General features: G+C 39.0%; 1 protein-coding gene across 3 annotated transcripts in view; it reads right to left on the bottom strand.

Moving 5' to 3' along the window:
• The window catches only part of SLC4A4 (solute carrier family 4 member 4), a 369,377-nt gene that overhangs the window by 195,228 nt on the left and 154,091 nt on the right, over positions 1-20,058 (bottom strand). For all 3 annotated transcript variants that reach the window (XM_018049558.1, XM_013964709.2, XM_005681740.3), the window contains exons 4-5: positions 19,312-19,447; positions 9,474-9,634 (exon numbers count right to left, since the gene is read on the bottom strand). In XM_018049558.1, the coding sequence (XP_017905047.1) occupies positions 9,474-9,634; positions 19,312-19,447 (297 nt within the window). The remainder of the gene's footprint in view (positions 1-9,473; positions 9,635-19,311; positions 19,448-20,058) is intronic.

Genomic DNA, 20,058 nt, shown 5'->3' with positions numbered 1-20,058 from the left:
CCCAGGGACGGGGGAGCCTGGTGGGCTGCCGTCTAAGGGTCGCACAGAGTCAGACATGACTGAAGTGACTTAGCAGCAGCAGCATACTGTTAGTGGGAATGTAAATTGGTGCAGCCACTACAGAAAATGGTATGGAGGTTCCTCAAAAGACTAAAAATAGGACAATCACACAGCCCAGCAATTCCATTTCTAGATTCTTGGACAAAGAAAACAAAACACTAATTCAAAACAATATATGGGAACCCTCCTACACTGTTGGTGGGAATGCAAACTAGTACAGCCACTATGGAGAACAGTGTGGAGATTCCTTAAAAAATTGCAAATAGAACTACCTTATGACCCAGCAATCCCACTGCTGGGCATACACACCGAGGAAACCAGAATTGAAAGAGACACATGTACCCCAGTGTTCATCGCAGCACTGTTTATAATAGCCAGGACATGGAAACAACCTAGATGTCCATCAGCAGATGAATGGATAAGAAAGCTGTGGTACATATACACAATGGAGTATTACTCAGCCATTAAAAAGAATTCATTTGAATCAGTTCTGATGAGATGGATGAAACTGGAGCAGATTATACAGAGTGAAGTAAGCCAGAAAGAAAAACACCAATACAGTATACTAATACATATATATGGAATTTAGAAAGATGGCCATGACGATCCTGTATGCAAGATAGGAAAAAAGACACAGATGTGTATAACGGACTTTTGGACTCAGAGGGAGAGGGAGAGGGTGGGATGATTTGGGAGAATGGCATTCTAACATGTATACTATCATGTAAGAATTGAATCGCCAGTCTATGTCTGACACTGGATACAGCTTGCTTGGGGCTGGTGCATGGGGATGACCCAGAGAGATGTTATGGGGAGGGAGGTGGGAAGGGGGTTCATGTTTGGGAATGCATGTAAGAATTAAAGATTTTAAAATTAAAAAAATAAAAAACTAAAAACAAAACAAAACAATATATGCACCCCTATATTCACTGCAGCATTATTTACAATAGCCAAGGTATAAAAGCAACCTAAGTCTGCACTGACAGATGAATGGACAAAGAAAATGTGATATATAACTTTAATATATATGTGTGTATATGTATATGTATATATATATGCTGCTGCTGCTGCTGCTGCTGCTGCTGCTGCTGCTACTGCTAGGTTGCTTCAGTCGTGTCCAACTCTGTGCCACCCCATAGACGGCAGCTCACATATATATATAAAATGAAGTATTACTTAGCCATAAAAAAGGACTGAAATCTTGCCTTTTGTAACTATATGGATGGATCTAAAGAATATTACACTAGGTGAAATAAGTCAGACAGAAACACAAATACCAAATGATGTCATTTATGGAATCTACAAAATAAATTTCACTTGTGGAATCTACAAAACAAATGAACAAAAACAGAACCTGACCAAAAGACACAGAGAAAATAGTGGTTGCCAGAGTACGGGAGAGATGAAAGGGTGGGCGATGCAAATGAAAGGAATTAAGAGGTATAAAATTCATTCTGAAATAAATAAACCACATAATGTAATGATAGCACAGGGAATACTGTCAATAATAATATGCTAATCACTCTGTATGGTGACAGACAGTTACTAGACTTTTCATGGTTGTCAATTCATGAAGGTGAAGGAAGGAAGGTGAAGTCGCTCAGTTGTGTCCGACTCTTTGCGACCCCGTGGACTGTAGCCTACCAGGCTCCTCCGTCCAGGGGATTCTCCAGGCAAGAATACTGGAGTGGGTTGCCATTTCCTTCTCCAGGGGATCTTCCCGACCCAGGGATTGAACCCAGGTCTCCTGCATTGGAGGCAGACGCTTTAACCTCTGAGCCACCAGGGAAGCCAATCCATAAAGTATATAAATGCCAATTCATAATGTTGTACACCTGAAACCAATACAATATTGTACGTCAACTATGCCTCAATAAAATATAATAAAATAAAATAATCTTAGAAAAATCTTTCCCCCAAATTTCTATTCACTCTTTTATTTTCCAGAATGGTTCTAACTAGAAAGGATGAATGTGCTTCATAGAAATTGCTCCATGAGTGTGTCTGCTTGAAGGATATGTTTTACTCTATCAGAAAACAAGAAGTCCTCTTTCCCACAAATCAACATGTCAGTAGTAGGACATAAATGTAGCATGTCACACCACAGGTTGATACTCTTTTGTCCAAAATGGGGCACAGGAGAAACTATCACAGAATCTGTATGAAATAGGCAATGGTGGAACAACACCTCATGTCTGTGGTTAGGACTTGGGTCCCCAGCAGAGAACCAGAACAACGGGTCCCGGGCCCACCTTTTGCAGACACATGGCTGCATCGAGCACACGTCAATTACTTTCCTCTTGCACAAACTTCTCTGTATACAAAAGTGGAGGAGAGAACAAAAGCTCTTCTTCTCCAAAAGTCTGACAAGAAAATTAATGGGTACTGATAGGACAACAGCATCTTCCAAACACGGACATCTCTTTTTGCAAAGAGAAGTTACAGATGTTCAAGGGGCTTTGTTTGAGCATGACTGTACCTCTCATGAGTCCTCTTTTTAACAAGCACTCATAGAACTGGTCTCACTGTGAGAGCTGACAGTTCACACAGTGCACAGTCAACTTCCTGGGATCCAAGGAGAGGCTGAATCCAGGCTTTCCATCACATGCCTTACACAGATGCTGTCAATGTCACATATCACTGGACCACTTTGTAGACAGCCTGGGAAAGGCAGGAAGAGTTTCTACCATAGGAATGTTTTGGCTTGAGAGTGATAGCTCTGAGTATTTTTAACTACACAACCCTTACTCAGTAAAACTCTCAGAACAGACCCTGTAATTATAATTAACCCTCTGTTCCATATTAAAATAATTAAGTGCTACTGAACACAAACCTCTCTCCTTTCCCTTGAAGTCTCAATCAAAGTGGAAAGTCCATTTTACAGAAGAACCATAAAAATAAACATACAGCCCTGGCATACCTACTGCAAGCATATCAAACTCATACTCTAATTTCAGGGTTGTGGATTAAAGTGTTTCTTATCTACCCTTTCTTGGCAGGGCCTCCCTCTATTCTTGCCTTCCCCTGTAATCTCAAACTAATCCATATATAATGCACAGCCAGCCCTCTGTTACTAATTTCTGGAAATCACCAGTTAGAACACATTAAAACATCTGTGTAGCTTATGCCCTTTATTAAGTTTCCATAAAAATGGCCCACATTACAGGGGTCTCTTAAGCATAAACTACAAAACCTTTCAAGGAAAGTGGAGGCAGTTAACATTTTACAGCTACACTGAAATTAAGCCTTCAATATTCGAAATCCCACCAACACTACCAATAGAGAGAGAAAGCGCCTGCTCAAAATGTTCCCAGAGGTGAAAGGAAATTCAAAAAAGCATCAAGTTCAAACTCTTAAACAGATGAAAGAAAGCGCAAGAGAGGAGACACTCACAGACACAGCTTTAATAGGGCAATGCCCCACCCCCCCCGACTCCAAATTAAACCAAGTTTTCTGATTCACAGTTTAGATCTTTTTCCATATCACACAATACTTCTCCATATTTTAAAAGGAAACACTAGACCAAACAGGAAAAAAAAAATGAAGAGAAAGATGGTCATTCTCCCCCCAGAAAAGATTAAGGGTAATATTCTTTTAAAAAACACGCAAAAGCCCAAGAAATATACAGTTTCAAGACTAACCGAACTCAGATTTATACAAATGTAACCCATTTTATGTTAATCTATCCAGTTGGCAAAATTTAAAAGACCAGTCTCCAGCGATGTGAATGTCTTATGTAATAGACAGTGTCCATGATGACAGTAACAACCAGGACAAGCTTTCTTGAAGGCTACTTGGGCAATACAAAACAAAACCCTTTACAATGTTCAAACCCTTTGAATATTTCACCATTAGAAACCCATAATCAAGAAATAAGCAATTTCACAAAAGAATAACAAAAATGTTCATTTCTTGTCTTTATGATAAACACTTGACGGCAACTTAAAAGCCCAATTATAGGTTAATAACTATTTTGCAGCCATTAAAATGATGTTTATATTTATGTTTAGTAACATGGAAATATTCCTACTATGTTTTTCAGTAAGGAAGGGCAGATTAGAGGGTTATGGTATGATTCCAGCTCTAAAATAAATTTCATATGTGTAAACAGAGATGTACCCAAAAACTGTTGAGAAAAATATCTCTACGATAAGATTAATGGTATTTTGATTTTCATGTGCTACATTTTTTCTGCATTACTAAAAATGAACATATTTTACTTTTGTGATGAAAAATAAATATATTATCATTTTGAAAATATAAAAGGTGTTAAAAGCAAGAAATAACATGACTAATATATCTGCCAACATGCACAGCTCAGGAATGCCTTTAAATATAAAAATTAGAGCTCCAAAAATAGAACTACATTTTCCTAATCATTTCCCATCATAATACCTGAAATGGCTTATAAATTTTTTTTAACTTAGGAGGGGAGGAAAATTCCCACGTACTTGGCTTCATATGTGAATGACATTCTTTAAGTGTAAAATAATAATACGATTGCAATAATGAAGCTATCAAAATAACCTATACAATGACATTATCCCTTAAATAAGACAAATTTTCTATTAGTGTTTAGAAGGGGATCTTCAAGAAGAAAAACTAGGTCCTGGGAAGAATCAGAATGAGGCTGAATTTTGTACACAAGTGTGAGAAGTGACACAGCTTCAGGCACAGCTTGTGGCCTCATATGGTGGTGACTTTGCACTTAAAAAGGGAGGGTGCCCCTTGGAGGCGACTGAGAAGAAGTAGCAGGTAGGCTGCAAAAAAGGATTAAAATCATGCTATTGTTTGTTTCATATAGTCACACTTGCCATGATTTCTTTCTCTTCTCTTTTGTGGAAATAAAAGTGGGGTGAAGAGGAGATGTATCTTAAGACATAGCTGCACATAATTCTCAACTCTGAATAACAGCACCATTCAGGAGACAATAACAGACTGCATCCTCTGTTAGAAAAAGATTTTTTAATAATCAAATAATGGCAGTAATTCAAGGTACCTCACCAATTTTTATCACTCGATATCATGGCAGTTTTTTTCTTTCATGTTGTTTAATCTGCTGTAAAGCTTTGATTCTGTCAGAAGATTTTTAAGTATTTCTTTCAGTCACTGACACTCTCTCAAACAGGCTTTTTTCTCTACTCCTCCCAATCTGGTCCATTTTTGTTCTTTCTTTATTTTCCTTGTAAAGTACGTTATTTGCCTCTGAATTGTTTTTCTGTGTTATCAGCTCCAGAATGACAGCGCTGTCTCTCTCCCACTTGCCTCAGGAGTGGTACAGCAGGCCTAATACTAAGTGATGACACTTCAAAGCGACCTAGTGGTGTCCAATTTTAAAACTGAATGACTGTATTAAAGCAAACATGTGGAGGTCAGAGAAAAAAAGCCACAACTGATAAACAAAAAGTAATGGAAAATGAAAGTGAGAATGTAAACTGCTTGATGAACTTTTCTTGGTGGTGATTTAGTGGCTAAGTCGTGTCCAACTCTTAGACCCATGGACTATAGCCTGCCAGGCTCCTCTGTCCATGATGTTTCCTAGGCAAGAACACTGGAGTGGTTTGCCATTTCCCTCTTCAGGGTATCTTCCCAATTCAAGGATCAAACCCGGGGTCTCTTGCACTGTAGGCAAATTCTTTACTGACTATGCTACCTAAAGGTAGTAGATACCAGAAACTCTCTCTTTGGCTATTGGTTAATGAGGCTCCAATATCATGTGGGACTTGGTCTTCTACCACATGGAAAGGGTCAGCAAATTACTGAAGACCAGAAACTCTGTAAGACAGCTTTTTTCAGCTTCTGAAGATCTCGAAGACAGTTTAATAAAAAAGCACAAGTATATAATTCAATTTTAACATTCATCACCCTTGCTGATCATCTTCAGGCAGAGCAAAGAAGCTATGAGGTTGTTTCTAGCTCTATCCACTATACCTTTCAGAATCTTTCCTCCTGTTCATGAAGTCTCTGAGCATCTCTTGACCTGACTCAGTCTATACTCAGGTCTTGCTAGGTAAACTTTATCCTGGTATAGTCATGGAAGTAAGAACAATTACATCTGAGATTCTCATTCAATTCTATCAAAAACCCTGAGAGGTCTACCTTTATCCACCTCCATGGATGATATACAGAGACGGATGAAGAGCTAAGTAATGAGCCTTGTCCATGGTCATACATGCTACAAAAGGGAGACCCTAATTAACCACTCCTCAACTTTAAATCCAACATTCTCTCTACGACATCACTCTGCCTGTCATGGAATGAATACATACCTCTGCCAGAGAGTAGGTATATTTTAATAGAGAACAAACCCTGGGTTCAGTGAAATGACTCTCCAAATAGTGGAATTACAGGAAGTAACCATGGTCTAAGGTAGGACTTTTTTATTCAACACAGGAAACCTCAATGACCCTTAAACCACAACATATATTCTCCCCCTATGGATCTTGCCGATCCATTGCCCAGTCACAAGTTTAATCCCATTTGGCTCTGCCTTTAGGCATTTCTAAATTCAGACATCTTTGCTCTACATTAGTTCTTAAAGCCTGAAAATACAGAAATTGTGATTCTCACTCAAAAACTGGACTGGTTTTCATTAACCATGATACATTTTTAGATAACAATCTCACTTGCAGCTTTTAACAAATGCGAATAAGTCAGTGAAACAAATAGCCTAGAAAACCATTCCTTTCCTTTGCTTCTCTCTGTCTTTGCAGATCTTCCCTGGATACAATAAACCAACATCTCTTCTCACATATCAAAGGTCCGTTTTCAGGCTCACCTGCTTTGTCAACTATGAAAAATTCTGTAGAAAGCAGTATTTCCTACATTATCTTCTCACTACTTATTTATGTGGACATGGATTTGTAACATATTCCACTTACAAAGTGGTAGATTTGCAAACCTAATTCCAGGGCCCAGAATAGTGTCTGGTACATGGTAGAAGGCCATGTACCACTGCTGAATAAATGCATAAACCAACCTCAGATATGCAGATGACACCACCCTTATGGCAGAAAGTGAAGAGGAACTAAAAAACCTCTTGATGAAAGTGAAAGAGGAGAGTGAAAAAGTTGGCCTAAAGCTCAACATTCAGAAAACGAAGATCATGGCATCTGGTCCCATCACTTCATGGGAAATAGATGGGGAAACAGTGGAAATAGTGTCAGACTTTATTTTAGGGGGCTCCAAAATCACTGCAGATGGTGATTGCAGCCATGAAATTAAAAGACGCTTACTCCTTGGAAGAAAAGTTATGACCAACCTAGATAGCATATTCAAAAGCAGAGACATTACTTTGCCAGCAGAGGTCTGTTTAGTCAAGGCTATGGTTTTTCCAGTGGTCATGTATGGATGTGAAAGTTGGACTGTGAAGAAAGCTGAGCGCTGAAGAATTGATGCTTTTGAACTGTGGTATTGGAGAAGACTCTTGAAAGTCCCTTGGACTGCAAGAAGATCCAACCAGTCCATTCTAAAGGAGATCAGCCTTGGGTGTCCTTTGGAAGGAATGATGCTAAAGCTGAAACTCCAGTACTTTGGCCACCTCATGTGAAGAGTTGACTCATTGGAAAAGACTCTGATGCTGGGAGGGATTGGGGGCAGGAGGAGAAGGGGACGACAGAGGATGAGATGGCTGGATGGCATCACCGACTCAACCGATGTGAGTTTGAGTGAACTCCGGGAGATGGTGATGGACAGGAAGGCCTGGCGTGCTGCAATTCATGGGGTTGCAAAGAGTCGGACACGACTGGGCAACCGAGCTGAACTGAACTGAATTCATTCTATTCACCTATTCAATGCATTCTATGCATCTTCACATTAGACTTCCTCTCTTCTCCACTTGCACCATAAGCAAGTGTAGAGCTTCCTTGTAAATCTAACAAGCCCTCTTAAGAGGACATAGATATGTATAGATCAGCAAGATATATACTTAATTTGAGAACCAATCTTCTTGTCTAATACACATGCTATAGACTTCCCACTGTCTATAAAGACACAGATGCCCACAGCAAGCCTTTGACTTCTGATATTAAAAGAAATTTTGAGATTACACAAGAATTTTACACAGGTCAGTGGGGCCATGATCCACATCCTCTTCCCACAGTCCCAGAGTAAGCACACTGCAGGCCCTTTAAAAAAGTGCAGTCATCCCTACAGGAGGAGAGGTCACCGACCTATGGAATTTTTTTGGAATAACAAGCACCTCTGCTTAAGGAAAACATGGTCTTGAGCACATCAATCTGAACGATAAGACAGCGTAGGCCAGGTTCTTGCTAGAAAATGAAAACAGTTATTACTCTCTGGAATGCAGCAATGTGTGTACAAGGTGTTCGACATGATACAGTACTCAACACCACACAACACTAATCACAAAGATGCCAAAGTTGCCGTGCACCATGATGCCAGTGCCTTGCCGGGGGTTCTACAAATGATCCTCAACAGCAACAAAACCCAACTCATTCACTAATCAATAAGGTTCCATGGGCTTCTTGCCCCACCCAATTTTCCCTACATACAGCTAAAGAAGCTTGACTGTCACCTACAAAATCAACCCAACTGAGGGACTAGACATAGACTAGCTTCCTTTTTACAGAGGATTTAAACCCTATCTTACAGATGACAAAACTGAGGCCCAGAGAAGCTCAACACAATATCTAAGATCAAGAAGTTCTAGAAATCTAGTGTGCAGACTTCCAGTCCACTATAGCAAAGGCTATGGGGGGAGAGTTCTATTTAAAAACCTCAATCTATGCTAATATCTGAAGGAATGCAAATCTGTCCAAGCAAACATGGTACCAATTATAATTTTAAAAATAACATAAAAGTGAAAAGCATAAGAGAGAGGACTTAGAAATAAAACTGGAAATATGCCAAAATATTAACAACAGCTATGCTCAGATAGAAGTACAATGGACGATTTCTTTTCAATTTTGTTCTCAGTATTTGTCTGTACTTTCCAAATTTTCTGCAATAAACCTTAAGAGAAAGACGAACTTCCCTGGTGGTCCAGTGGTTAAGAATCTGCCTTCCAGTGCAGGGGATGCAGGTTGGATTCTTGTTTGGGGAACTAAGATCCTACATGTCACAGGGCAACTAAGCCCACTTGCTACAACTACTAAACCCAGGCACTTCAACAAAAAAACCCGCATTCTGCAACTAGAGAGAGGCCCGTGCACCCCGATGGAAGATCCCATGTGCTTCAATGAAGATCACAAGTACTACAACTAAGACCTGATGCAGCCAAAAATAAATAGGCAAATATTTTTAGAATAATAACAAAAATTAAAAGGAGAGAGAGATTAAATGCTATAGAATATTCAGCTCTGCTTATACTAGAAGTCATCTGCATTGAGAAAGATTCATGGAGAGGCAGATAGAGCAGAAAAAATGCTAAGAGCTCAAGACAACATACTTACCCACCAACTGCGGGAGAGAAGAAGCTTCCCTGTCTAGCATGATGGATCCTTTCTCCATACACGTCCTCAGCTCAAATAAACTGTGGAGGGACAAGGTGGCCACGTGGGGTTTGCTCCATCTCTCTCCACCCTGTTCCACTTTTTCTTCAAACTTAATCCACCTAGAAACATGAGAGTCAAGTGAAGAGCAATTAAAAGTGTTCTCATCACCTCTGGAAATAGCAACACCAACCTCTCCAGTTCCACCCCCACCAGCACTTTCAAAATGTCTCCTTTTGTGGAGTCTTAAAAGCTTATTCTATCATTAACTGAATTATCTTTATAAATATACCAAACAGATTCACCAGACTGCTCCTCTCCCTGATGTTAGAGAGAAAGAAAACAAACCAATGCATCCTTGGTTTTATATCTATCTACATGTAACCATGAAATCTTTAAGAATGATTACTGAACCAATTTTTTTAAATAATGTAGGAAAAATATGCATTTCAAATTCTGCATGTGGGTAGAGCCTATAGTGTGTAAAAATAATCACTATTGTGAGAATTCTGTTGTAACTTCACAAGGCAAGTTTATACAAGGTAAAATGATCAGTAATGAATCAATATTTATTGTAAATATTTAAAAATATGGTGTGCAAAATGGTTAGACAAATATAAAATTCCCCTTTCATGCTTAAAGAGGGCCAGCATGTGTTTCTGTATCTTATATTAATAACTCTCTCTAGGTTGACACAAGTTCTCTTCTCATCAAGATGCTAATAGAAGCTTTTACCCCTCGAGCTTGGCTCCACGTGTGTTTAAAAATATACAAGCTCAGTAAACAATGCATCTCATCTGATAATAACAGATCTCTTATTAACCCTAGTAATGGAACAAATAACCCTATTTTATAGTTTCTTCTTTCTAAGATTTATAGACATTTTGATAACTTAACAATATATAGGAATGCAAAAAGTTTAAAGGAAATGAGAGCAAAACACATTTGACACTCTTCATATGCCACATATTATATATATTGACTCTTCCTACACTGGTAAAGGAAAACAAGAAAACATCATGATTTTGCTATATATCATGACCAGAGAAAATGTTGCTTTCTATCACTTCAGAACTCTGAAAGATATTGGACAAGATAAAAAGGGGATTAAAAATTCTTTTCCTACACTCTGCACCAAAAGTTTAATGATTGAAAAATGTTTTCCTAGGAAAAGCTAAACACTCATCCAACTCACTGAAGATGAGAACAAAGGGCAGAGATCAGAGGAAGCTCTACATAAGGTATTATTTATAGACTGCTCACCACTCCCAAGGGGAATAAAAGAACATATTATTAGAATCATGAGTGAAAATAGATCAACAGATCAGCCACAATGTCAAGGAAAATTCAGATTTCTAATCAAGCCCAACACTCATGTGATTCATGAGTATATTAGCTATATTCTAAATTCCCTCTTTCCTCTCCCACTCAGGAACTTCTCACACTTCAATGACAACCTTATCCCGAACCTCACCCTCCACACTAAGACCCTGATCCTTCCCCCTGTATCCCCAAAAGTATAAGGAGTGGAGGTTTTCACATGTTTTCCCTCACATTAAAAAACCAACACCAAAAAGTTCTAAAACTTCAGAACTGGACCTTGTTTATTCTACAAAAGTAGCTTTGAAACATTCTGAAAAAAAGACCTTTAATATTCTTGTGTGTGTGTGTGTGTGTGCTGTGCATGTGTAAGTGTGTGTTAATTAGCAGTTCTTCACCTTTGTTGGTATTAAAACCACAGAAGTAAATGGAAATGAGAGAAAAATGACAACTTCACATCACATTCTTATAGAATTCTATGGATTTGCCCAGAGGATAAAAGGCAATTGGGTTATTTTGAAAGTAATCATTTTACAGAGTATATTACATTGGCTAACTTCAGGCATATTACCTTTTCAGACTTACAGAATCTCTAACATGTTGACTGGTGACCAGTATGTGAATCATATTTACATTTGATGTTATAATTTATCGCTCAAGATGAGACTCTAGAAGATTCCACCGTATATGAAACCTAGTCGGAATTGCATATAATTATGTTATCCAAAAAGATGGTAGTAGTGGTCTTGCTTTTATTTCTAAGAGTATTCTTATTATGTGAGGGATAGAATCTTTGGTCACAGAATTTAAGTCCAAGATGAATAATAAGGGCCAGCTAGAAAGTCAGTAAATGGGAGTGCTCCGTATATTCAGCCTTTACTTCCCTCTCATCTCTTCTGAATGACGACCACTTGCTCTTCTATCAGTTGCCATAAGTCCTTATAGCCAAATGCATTTTGTAAAAGAAAACTAAGCCTCACTTATGTACAGTATATGACAAGAGCTCTTTCTGCCATGATCTTCAATTGTCCAAACAATAAGTTTGACAAAACCTTCTTTTTAAAAAAAGGAGTAAAACCATTGCATTCTTTTGTGACCAATTACTCTCCATAGTTCATCTTAAATATGATTTTAAACGAGTTTCAAAAGCATATTTAGAAATAATCCCAACTAGCTTGGATTTAGAAAATAGTATTATTCAACCTCCTGAATTATACCAGTAAGATTTGGTCAAGGTTTAACCATAATGAAATGGGAATGTAAAGTCTCAAAACTAGCCATTTCCTTAAAATCTATGAAAGACAAGTATTGTCTCAAAGTTCAGTTTAAGTATCTATTTCAGTTTGACTTCAGTAAATATTATACGTTGTGATGATATCATATCATAGTATAGCAAATAGCACAAGGCAATTTTGGGATAATGACTATTAAATTCCTTTACAATACATTGTTTGAGGGACTTTCCTGGTGGTCCAGTGGTTAAGAATCTGCCTTGCCATGCAGGGAACACAGGTTTAATCCCTGGTCTGGGAACTAAGATCCCGTATGTTGAGGGGCAACTAAACCCACATACCACAACTACTGAGCACAACCAGAGAGTCTGTGTGCCACAGTGAAAGATCCTGTGTACCGCAACTAGCACCCGATGCAGCCAACTAATGAATGGATGAATTTTTTAAAACACACTGCTTGAATTGTTCAAGGAACTGTACTTCAAACATGTAGGCATAAAGTAATGGTTTGCCCATTTAAACAAACTGCACGTAGTTTCATTCCAGAAACTATATATGCTATGTCTATCTTCCTCACATATCAAGGACAAATTTGAGAAAAAACTGAAAATGACTCAGTTCAAATCAGAACCCATTAAAGAAAAGGCTAAGGCAAAGGTACCGAAGTTCAGCCTATTCATGTGTCAACGAATTTGTAAAGGTGCTTTAGAACCATGTAATTACATTTCTAAAGACCAGACATTTTTACTGTAAAATGTACTAAAAGCTACTATCTACCCTTCATAATAACTATGAATAACCATATATTTGCAATAAGTTCCCTACTTATCCTTTTGTCTTAGTTACTTGACATGTTATAGAAAAATTGATTTCAGAAGTTGGCTTTTTAAATGCTGGCAATCACAAAACTGTTATAACCTTGAAGAAAGAGTTTATTAGGTGAAGTTTATTTTTTCCAAGGTCTTAGAAGAATAATGATAAAGTACACTGCAGTTTAACACACTTTGAGTGACTGCCAACCAAACAGTATTTCACTAGTTTGTTGAAGAAATAGAAGGCCCACGGGAAACACTGAATATTTCGCAACTTTCCAATCGTGTGATTAAATATAATTAAGAAAAGAGAAGACCTCTAACTTAAAAACATGCCAGTTTTACAGTGGAAAATAGACATGACCTTTGCCCTAGAATATAATCCAACTATATAAAGCTATTAAAACAATAATAAATTTCTTGTTAACTAATAAATGCCTCATCGTACATAAAAGATGCCAATGCTAGTGCGTATCTGGGATAAAAGATGTTTTTAAGGAGAATTCTTAAATTTCTAGATCAACTGTGAAAGTTATTGCAAAACAGTGTAGTAACCACATATAATTACATAGATGATTAAATTCCTTTTTCTTACAGGAAAAAAAAAAACCTGGTCTCAAATGGAATTTTCCAGAGTAACACAGTGGAGAAGAGATAGTGAATTCAGTGTAGATTTGGGTCCCTCTGCAAAACCCTAGGGTATGGGCATGTGGCTATGTTTGATGGCCAGGCCCTGAAGTCAGGTTCTCCAAAGGGAGGCAGGGTCACTCGGCCAAGCAGAAACTGTTCCTCCATGTCGCCCACTAAAACTGAAACATCAGTACCCTTTTCCTTTGTTGGCTTGTTGGGTTTATTGAAACTTGTGATGTCTTTCTTTTTTACGCAGGTTTGGCAGTAGAATTTGCGTCTCACTGGGGAAGTGATCTTTAACACAGATTCTTATAACAGTGATGAATCCCAACATGGTCCCTCTGAATATTCACTGAGGGAAAACTGAAAGCCAAAAACCATGTTGGCAAACATCACTGACTCACAGAAATAAAGAGTTTGGAGTCATGGAGGGTTGTGACAGCCTTTCTAGCTGGCTTAAGGCCATCACCAAAACTGGATCATGACTTATTCTTTTACCAGTTTGCTTCATGAATCAATTAGCTGATGCCTAGTCACCTAGAAGGAAAGCTATGACAAACCTAGGCAGCATATTAAAAAGTGGAGACATCACTTTGCTGACAACAGTTCATAGAAGCTATAGTTTTTCCAGTAGTAATGTATGGATGTAAGAGTCGGATCATAAAGAAGACTGAGCGCCAAAGAATTGATGGTTTCAAATTGTGGTGTTGGAGAAGACTCTTGAGAGTCCCTTGGACTGCAAGGAGATCAAACCAGTCAATTCTAAAGGAAATCAGTCCTGAATATTCATTGGAAGGACTGTTGCTCAAGCATCAATACGTTGGCCACCTGATGTGAAAAGCCAACTCATTGGAAAAGACCCTGATGCTGGGAAAGATAGAAAGCAAAAGGAGAAGGGGGCAGTAGAGGATGAGATGGTTAGATAGCATCCCCCACTCAATGGACATGAATTTGAGTGAACTTCAGGAGATGGTGAAGGACGGAGAAGCTGGTGTGCTGCAATCCACTGGGTTGCAAAGAGTTGGACATAACTTAGGAACTGAACAACAATAACAGTCACCTAGAAATTCTTAATGAGAAGCACAGGATCATTCACTAGTACCAAATGTTCCATTAGAACTACTGCTACATCACTAAAAGTCAATATTAAAGTTTTGGTTTTTTTACTTTTTGCCATACCATGCACACTCAGGGAATTTTAGTTCTCTGACCAGGGTTCTCTAAACCTGCACCTCCTGCAGTTGAAGCATGGAGTCTAAACTCCTGGACCACCAGGGAAGTCTCTGAATGTCAGTATTCTAATGACCTAACACTAAGGATACTCTTTTGAAAAATAATATTCTCTGTATTGCACTGATTATATATATTTCTCAGGTCTGATCATTCTACCTTTGGAAAAGCTAGTGAAAATTCAAAGTTCTTACTTTCAGGAAAGAAAAAATCAGGGAAAAGATGTGGGAAAAAAGAAGGTGGTAGGGTTGGCTATACTTCAAACGTCATATAAATAAAGACTTCCCTTGTTTATAGTTTTACATGACTACTGTGCTTTGTGAGACTTAAATGGGGATATTTTTCCTACCAGTGAAAGCATTTTCCTTATTTTTTAAGACACAGAGCTAACCTGAACTTCCTGAAGTAGGACTAAAACTGCAGTAATGTTGAGACTCCATGTAGGATATTCTTGGTCAACTGAAATCATTAGTCAACTGAAAAAAGTATAAGACATTAAAAGGGTAAATACTAAAGAGGGTGTTATTGTGTTCTATGCGGTGTGGACTCACAGCAGAAACTACACAGAGCTGGAGAGATCGGGCAGGTTAGCTCTCTATGGAATAAAATAGTCCTTTTGATTGGAGTTTTCACAAAAAGCAAAGAATTCTGTGTAATGTTAGCCAAAAAAAAAAAAAAAATCATGCTGCATTGTCATATGTAAAATGAGTCCCTTTTAAGTCTTAAACTTTTATTAGTCTGGGAGGTTTCGGAGCTTTCCATGGGCAAGAAAATCCCCATCGTGCCTGGAAACTGGACATCATAAATGGCAGTCATAAATTACTATCAAAATATTCAGAAGCAGAGTCATGTTGCAGGAAGTAAAACCCACCGACAATCTGAATCACTTCTGGAGACACAACCATCTCCACGCTTCCCAACAGAATTTAGGTGGAGCAGTAAGCTAAGAATCAAGGCTCTATTTTTCTATTCATTCATTCTATAAACAAGCAGTTTTCAGCAGTGGGCTGTGTCACAGATAGTTGAAAACACTAGGAATATAGTGGTGACCAAAACAACCCCAAATTCTTGCCCTCATGGAGCTTTACTTTTATTGGAGAGAGACAATAACAAGATATGTTAACATGCCAAACGTTGATAAGTACTAAAGACAAACAGAATAAAGGATGAGGGATAGGAAAGTTTGGGGAAAGTTGCTTGTTTCCAATGAGGAGGTCATGGTTGAATAGAGACCTGAAGGAGGTGAGGAAATGGGCCACAGAGATGACAGTGGGAACGCAGGGAGAGCATTTCAGACAAAGGGAAGCTCAAGCGCAAAGGCCCTGACACAGGAGAGCATGACCAAGCCCGTGAGGCTAGAGCAGAGCTAACCAGGAGGACAGAAGTAGGAGACGAGGTCAAGAGATCACAGTGTAGAGTTCACGAGGGAAGTAAGGGCAGGTTCAGGGAGAGGGACTAATTACAAAGCATCTGCAGTCATCTAGATGAAAAAGAATGGTGGGTTGAACCAGGGTTGTGGCAGCAGTGAATGCAAGATAATGGTGAGACTCTGAATATCTGAATAACGTTGAGGGTAAATTAGATAGGCTTTGCCAGTGGATCAAGTAAGGGATGTAGAGAAAAGACAGGTGTCAGAAAGACTCCAATCTTTCTGGCTTGAGCAACTAGAAAAATGGAGTTGTTCCCTGTGGTGGGGAACCTTGTAGGAAGAGCAGGTCTGACGTGGGAAGATCAGAAGCTCAGTTTCTGACATTTTACTTTGAGATGCCTGCATGCATGCTAAGTCACTTCAGTTGTGCCTGACTCTATGTGACCCTATGGAATATAGCCCACTCCTCTGTCTCTGGGGATTCTCCAGGCAAGAATACTGGAGTAGGTTGCCATGCCCTCCTCCAGGGGCTCTTCCCAATCCTGGGATCTATCCCAATCCTGGGATCGACATAAGAAAGTGGTTCTCATATCTTCTGCCTTGGTAGGCAGGTTCTTTACCACTAGCGCCTCCTGGGAAGTCCTTTGAGATGCCAACTACCCACCCAAATATTTGTTTTCAATCAAACAAGGCAAGAAGTCTGGGCTAGAGAACTATATGCAGATGGCATCAGTGTATTGATGAATTAGTTTGAAACATCAAACAAAGGTCCTCTTCTGGGCTTTGTCAGTGGTGTGCTGGCTACCTTGGGCTGGGTACCTGGGTACACTGAGCTGTACATCAGTCAGAAAGAAATGGACTATCATAGACCTCTAACTTTGATCACATAATAATTCTAAGAAATTATTATATTTAGAACAGTAGCCTCTAAGGCAATCAGTTCTCAACTAATCATAATCATAATCTCTCCCTTCAGGGGAATGAGCATAATGAGGTAAACAAAATGAAAAAAAAGAATATCACATATATGATTAATTAATTAATAGCAATTGTGGCAAGTCCTATATAGGAGAAGTTTTAGAAGGTAGACTATTGTCAGTATGTTTCTTTCTGGACAGTTTCCTCCGTGACACGGTGTACACCCACCACACCTTTTCTCCAGCAGTACAGTCTCTCAGGAACCCATGACATCACCAAAAGGACACATATGTTGTTCCCAAGGAAATAACCACCTTTTAAAGACGGTAAAGTATTTATGACCATCTTAACCTTTAAGAACCTTAAATGAAAATACTGTGTCCATCTCATTCAATTTTGAACTACTGATACAATGAGCTGTGATCCCTTCACATTTCTGGGACCAGAGGTCACATAAAATAAAGTACAGTCTGCATGTGGCTGAAATTAAAAACAGAATGCTGTACCTGAATTCTACTCTATATAGGTACTCATACAGAATTTTAAGATGAAAGTTAAGAATCAATGGTACTTTTCTAGTTGCAGCTGATGACACCAATATACAAAGAGGGATGGAATTTTAGAGCTATAAAGTGCAATGATATTAGAAACAGTGCAACCCAATATGACTCTCATTTGACAACATAAAAAACACAAGCTCAGGAAAACTACATGATTATATGACCTGCTAGTTAGCAGCAAAGTCAAAACTAAACCAAAATCTCCCCTACACTTAATTAATGCTGCACCAGTATAATTCTCACTCTGATCTTTTCTGTTAGAAAGAAGAAAAAGAAATAATGAAATAGAGATACTGGTACAAGTTTTCAGTTTGACAGACTTCTTCGGGAGAATGTTTTATCAACTAAAAGCATAATTTATGAAAAACTTTTAATATCCAGGTGATTGGTGCGAAGAGAGGGGAAAAAGAGACAACGACCAGAAAGAGGCCCCCAAGAGAGCAAAGAAGGAAGAGCTTCAAGAGGGAGCATTTGAGATGCAGGGGCAGAAATGAGTTACTGCTCACTTCTCTATTCCCAGTACCTAAAACAGTGCTCAACACGTACTGTATATTCAAAACGTAATGGCTAAATTTAATTGATTTGAAATAAATTACAGCCTATAAAAGGCATGTTGTTTGGGCTTCCCTGGTGGCTCAGATGGTAAAGAATCTATCTGCAATGTAGGAGACCCAGGTTAGAGTCATTAAAAACATACTGGCTGAATTTAATTGATGTGAATTAAATTACAGCCTATAAAAGGGATATGTCCATATTATTTTGTTGGTGAAAGTCAAATACATTGAACCTCCATACAGTGATGACAACAGACCAATAACTGCCACTATATCAACATCTTTGTATTAAATGATTTTTATATGTCATAGACGATTTAATGTGGCATATATAACTAAATCTACATGTAGAAAGAAAGAAAAGCTCTGTTGCGAGATTAATGAAACTTTAGATATTTGTGCAGTGCTTAACAATTTATATAGCGTTTCCACATATATACATGTATGTATGTAAACATCCAAGACACAATGATATATCTAATAAACATGATATATATTTATAAATAAACTATATAATATAAATACAACATAGTTTAACATATATATTTATATATTGTATATCTTAAGTTGCATATATATATATATTATATGTATATTTATATATGATGATGAATGTTATGAGCTGGCAGGTGACAAGGGTCTGAAATTAAACTCGGGTCCCTACTACTCCCAATCCAACTGAACCTTCTACTTGTTTTCACTCTATTTTTAAAAGATGACAAGTTTTCACTTGAAATAATGGCAAGTTTGTGGATAATGGTTTATTGTCTTTGCCACCTCCCCCTAACAGGGAATGGGTAACAAGTAAGACATGGTACCACAAGATACCTTGGCATGTGGAGACCATGGGTATATCTCTCCAGACCATCATTTTAGGTGCCTGACTTTCCCTCTTTAAAATATTTTATTGTTAAATACCTATAAATGGCGATTTACTTCTAATATCTTATAAAGGTTAAAATGAAGACCAATGACCCCAGCAGTGAAACAAAGGGTGTCCTGCATCCATGTCAATGTCAAAGAGAAGAAAAAGAATCATTTTAATCTTTAACCAGCCAACCTCAGGCTCATCGGTCATTCAAAGTGCTCAGGTTAGAGAAAGGGGCTCACAGACGAGGATCTTGCCCCGTCCTTGTTTCCCTGGCTCAGTCCTGCACACTCAGTCATGCCTCACCTCGCTGTCTCCTTCCACTCCATCTCTTGCCCATCCACGGCCAGCAGCTCATCCAGTTCCGTGAAGAGCTGAGGGGGTGCTGGGCTGTCATCTTCCTCGCCCAAGATGAATCGGATGCGTTCTGCTGCAGGAGAGACTGCAGAAGTGAAAATACTGCGGTTAAACATCGGCTGGACAACCCTGAGCAAAGTGTAGCTCCGAGGTCTTCCTCTGTCCCCAGAGCTGGTGGGCTTCCCTTCCACATTTTCAGTGGACATCTTCCTCGCTGAGCCTCCCTCGCCCCCAACCTAAAGACAAAAGGAATCCAAGGCCTTCTCTACTCCTTTGGTTCTGAACCGTGTCTCAGTTCTCCACCACGCTCCAGGACAGAGCTCCAATTCCACGTCCCGACTGACGGAGAACCTTTAGCCCTCAGATGAGCTGAGGTCCAACCACGTGAGCTTCTCTCTTTCTTTACTGATGACCCATCCAAAAGTCTGAGACAGAAACCAGCTGGAGCCAATCATTTTCTCTACAGCAGTGGGAGGGGGCAAGACAGCACCCCAATCCTAAGTTTCCCCCAGGCCCCCGCCTCCCAGCCACCCTCCCTGTGCCCAATGCCCAAAGCCCATGCATGCCCTTGCAGGCTCCTTACTGCCCGTAACTGCCTAACTGCAAAGTTGATGAAGGAATATTTAACAAGACGGAGCCTCTTCTTTACATAATGGCAGTACCCAAAAATGTTTAGTCACACTTCAGTGCACTTGA

The sequence above is a fragment of the Capra hircus genome, chromosome 6, assembly GCF_001704415.2.
Source record: "Capra hircus breed San Clemente chromosome 6, ASM170441v1, whole genome shotgun sequence".
Taxonomy (NCBI): domain Eukaryota; kingdom Metazoa; phylum Chordata; class Mammalia; order Artiodactyla; family Bovidae; genus Capra; species Capra hircus.
The sequence above is the reverse complement of the archived record's forward strand: the minus strand, read 5'-3'. Positions and strand labels throughout refer to the sequence as shown.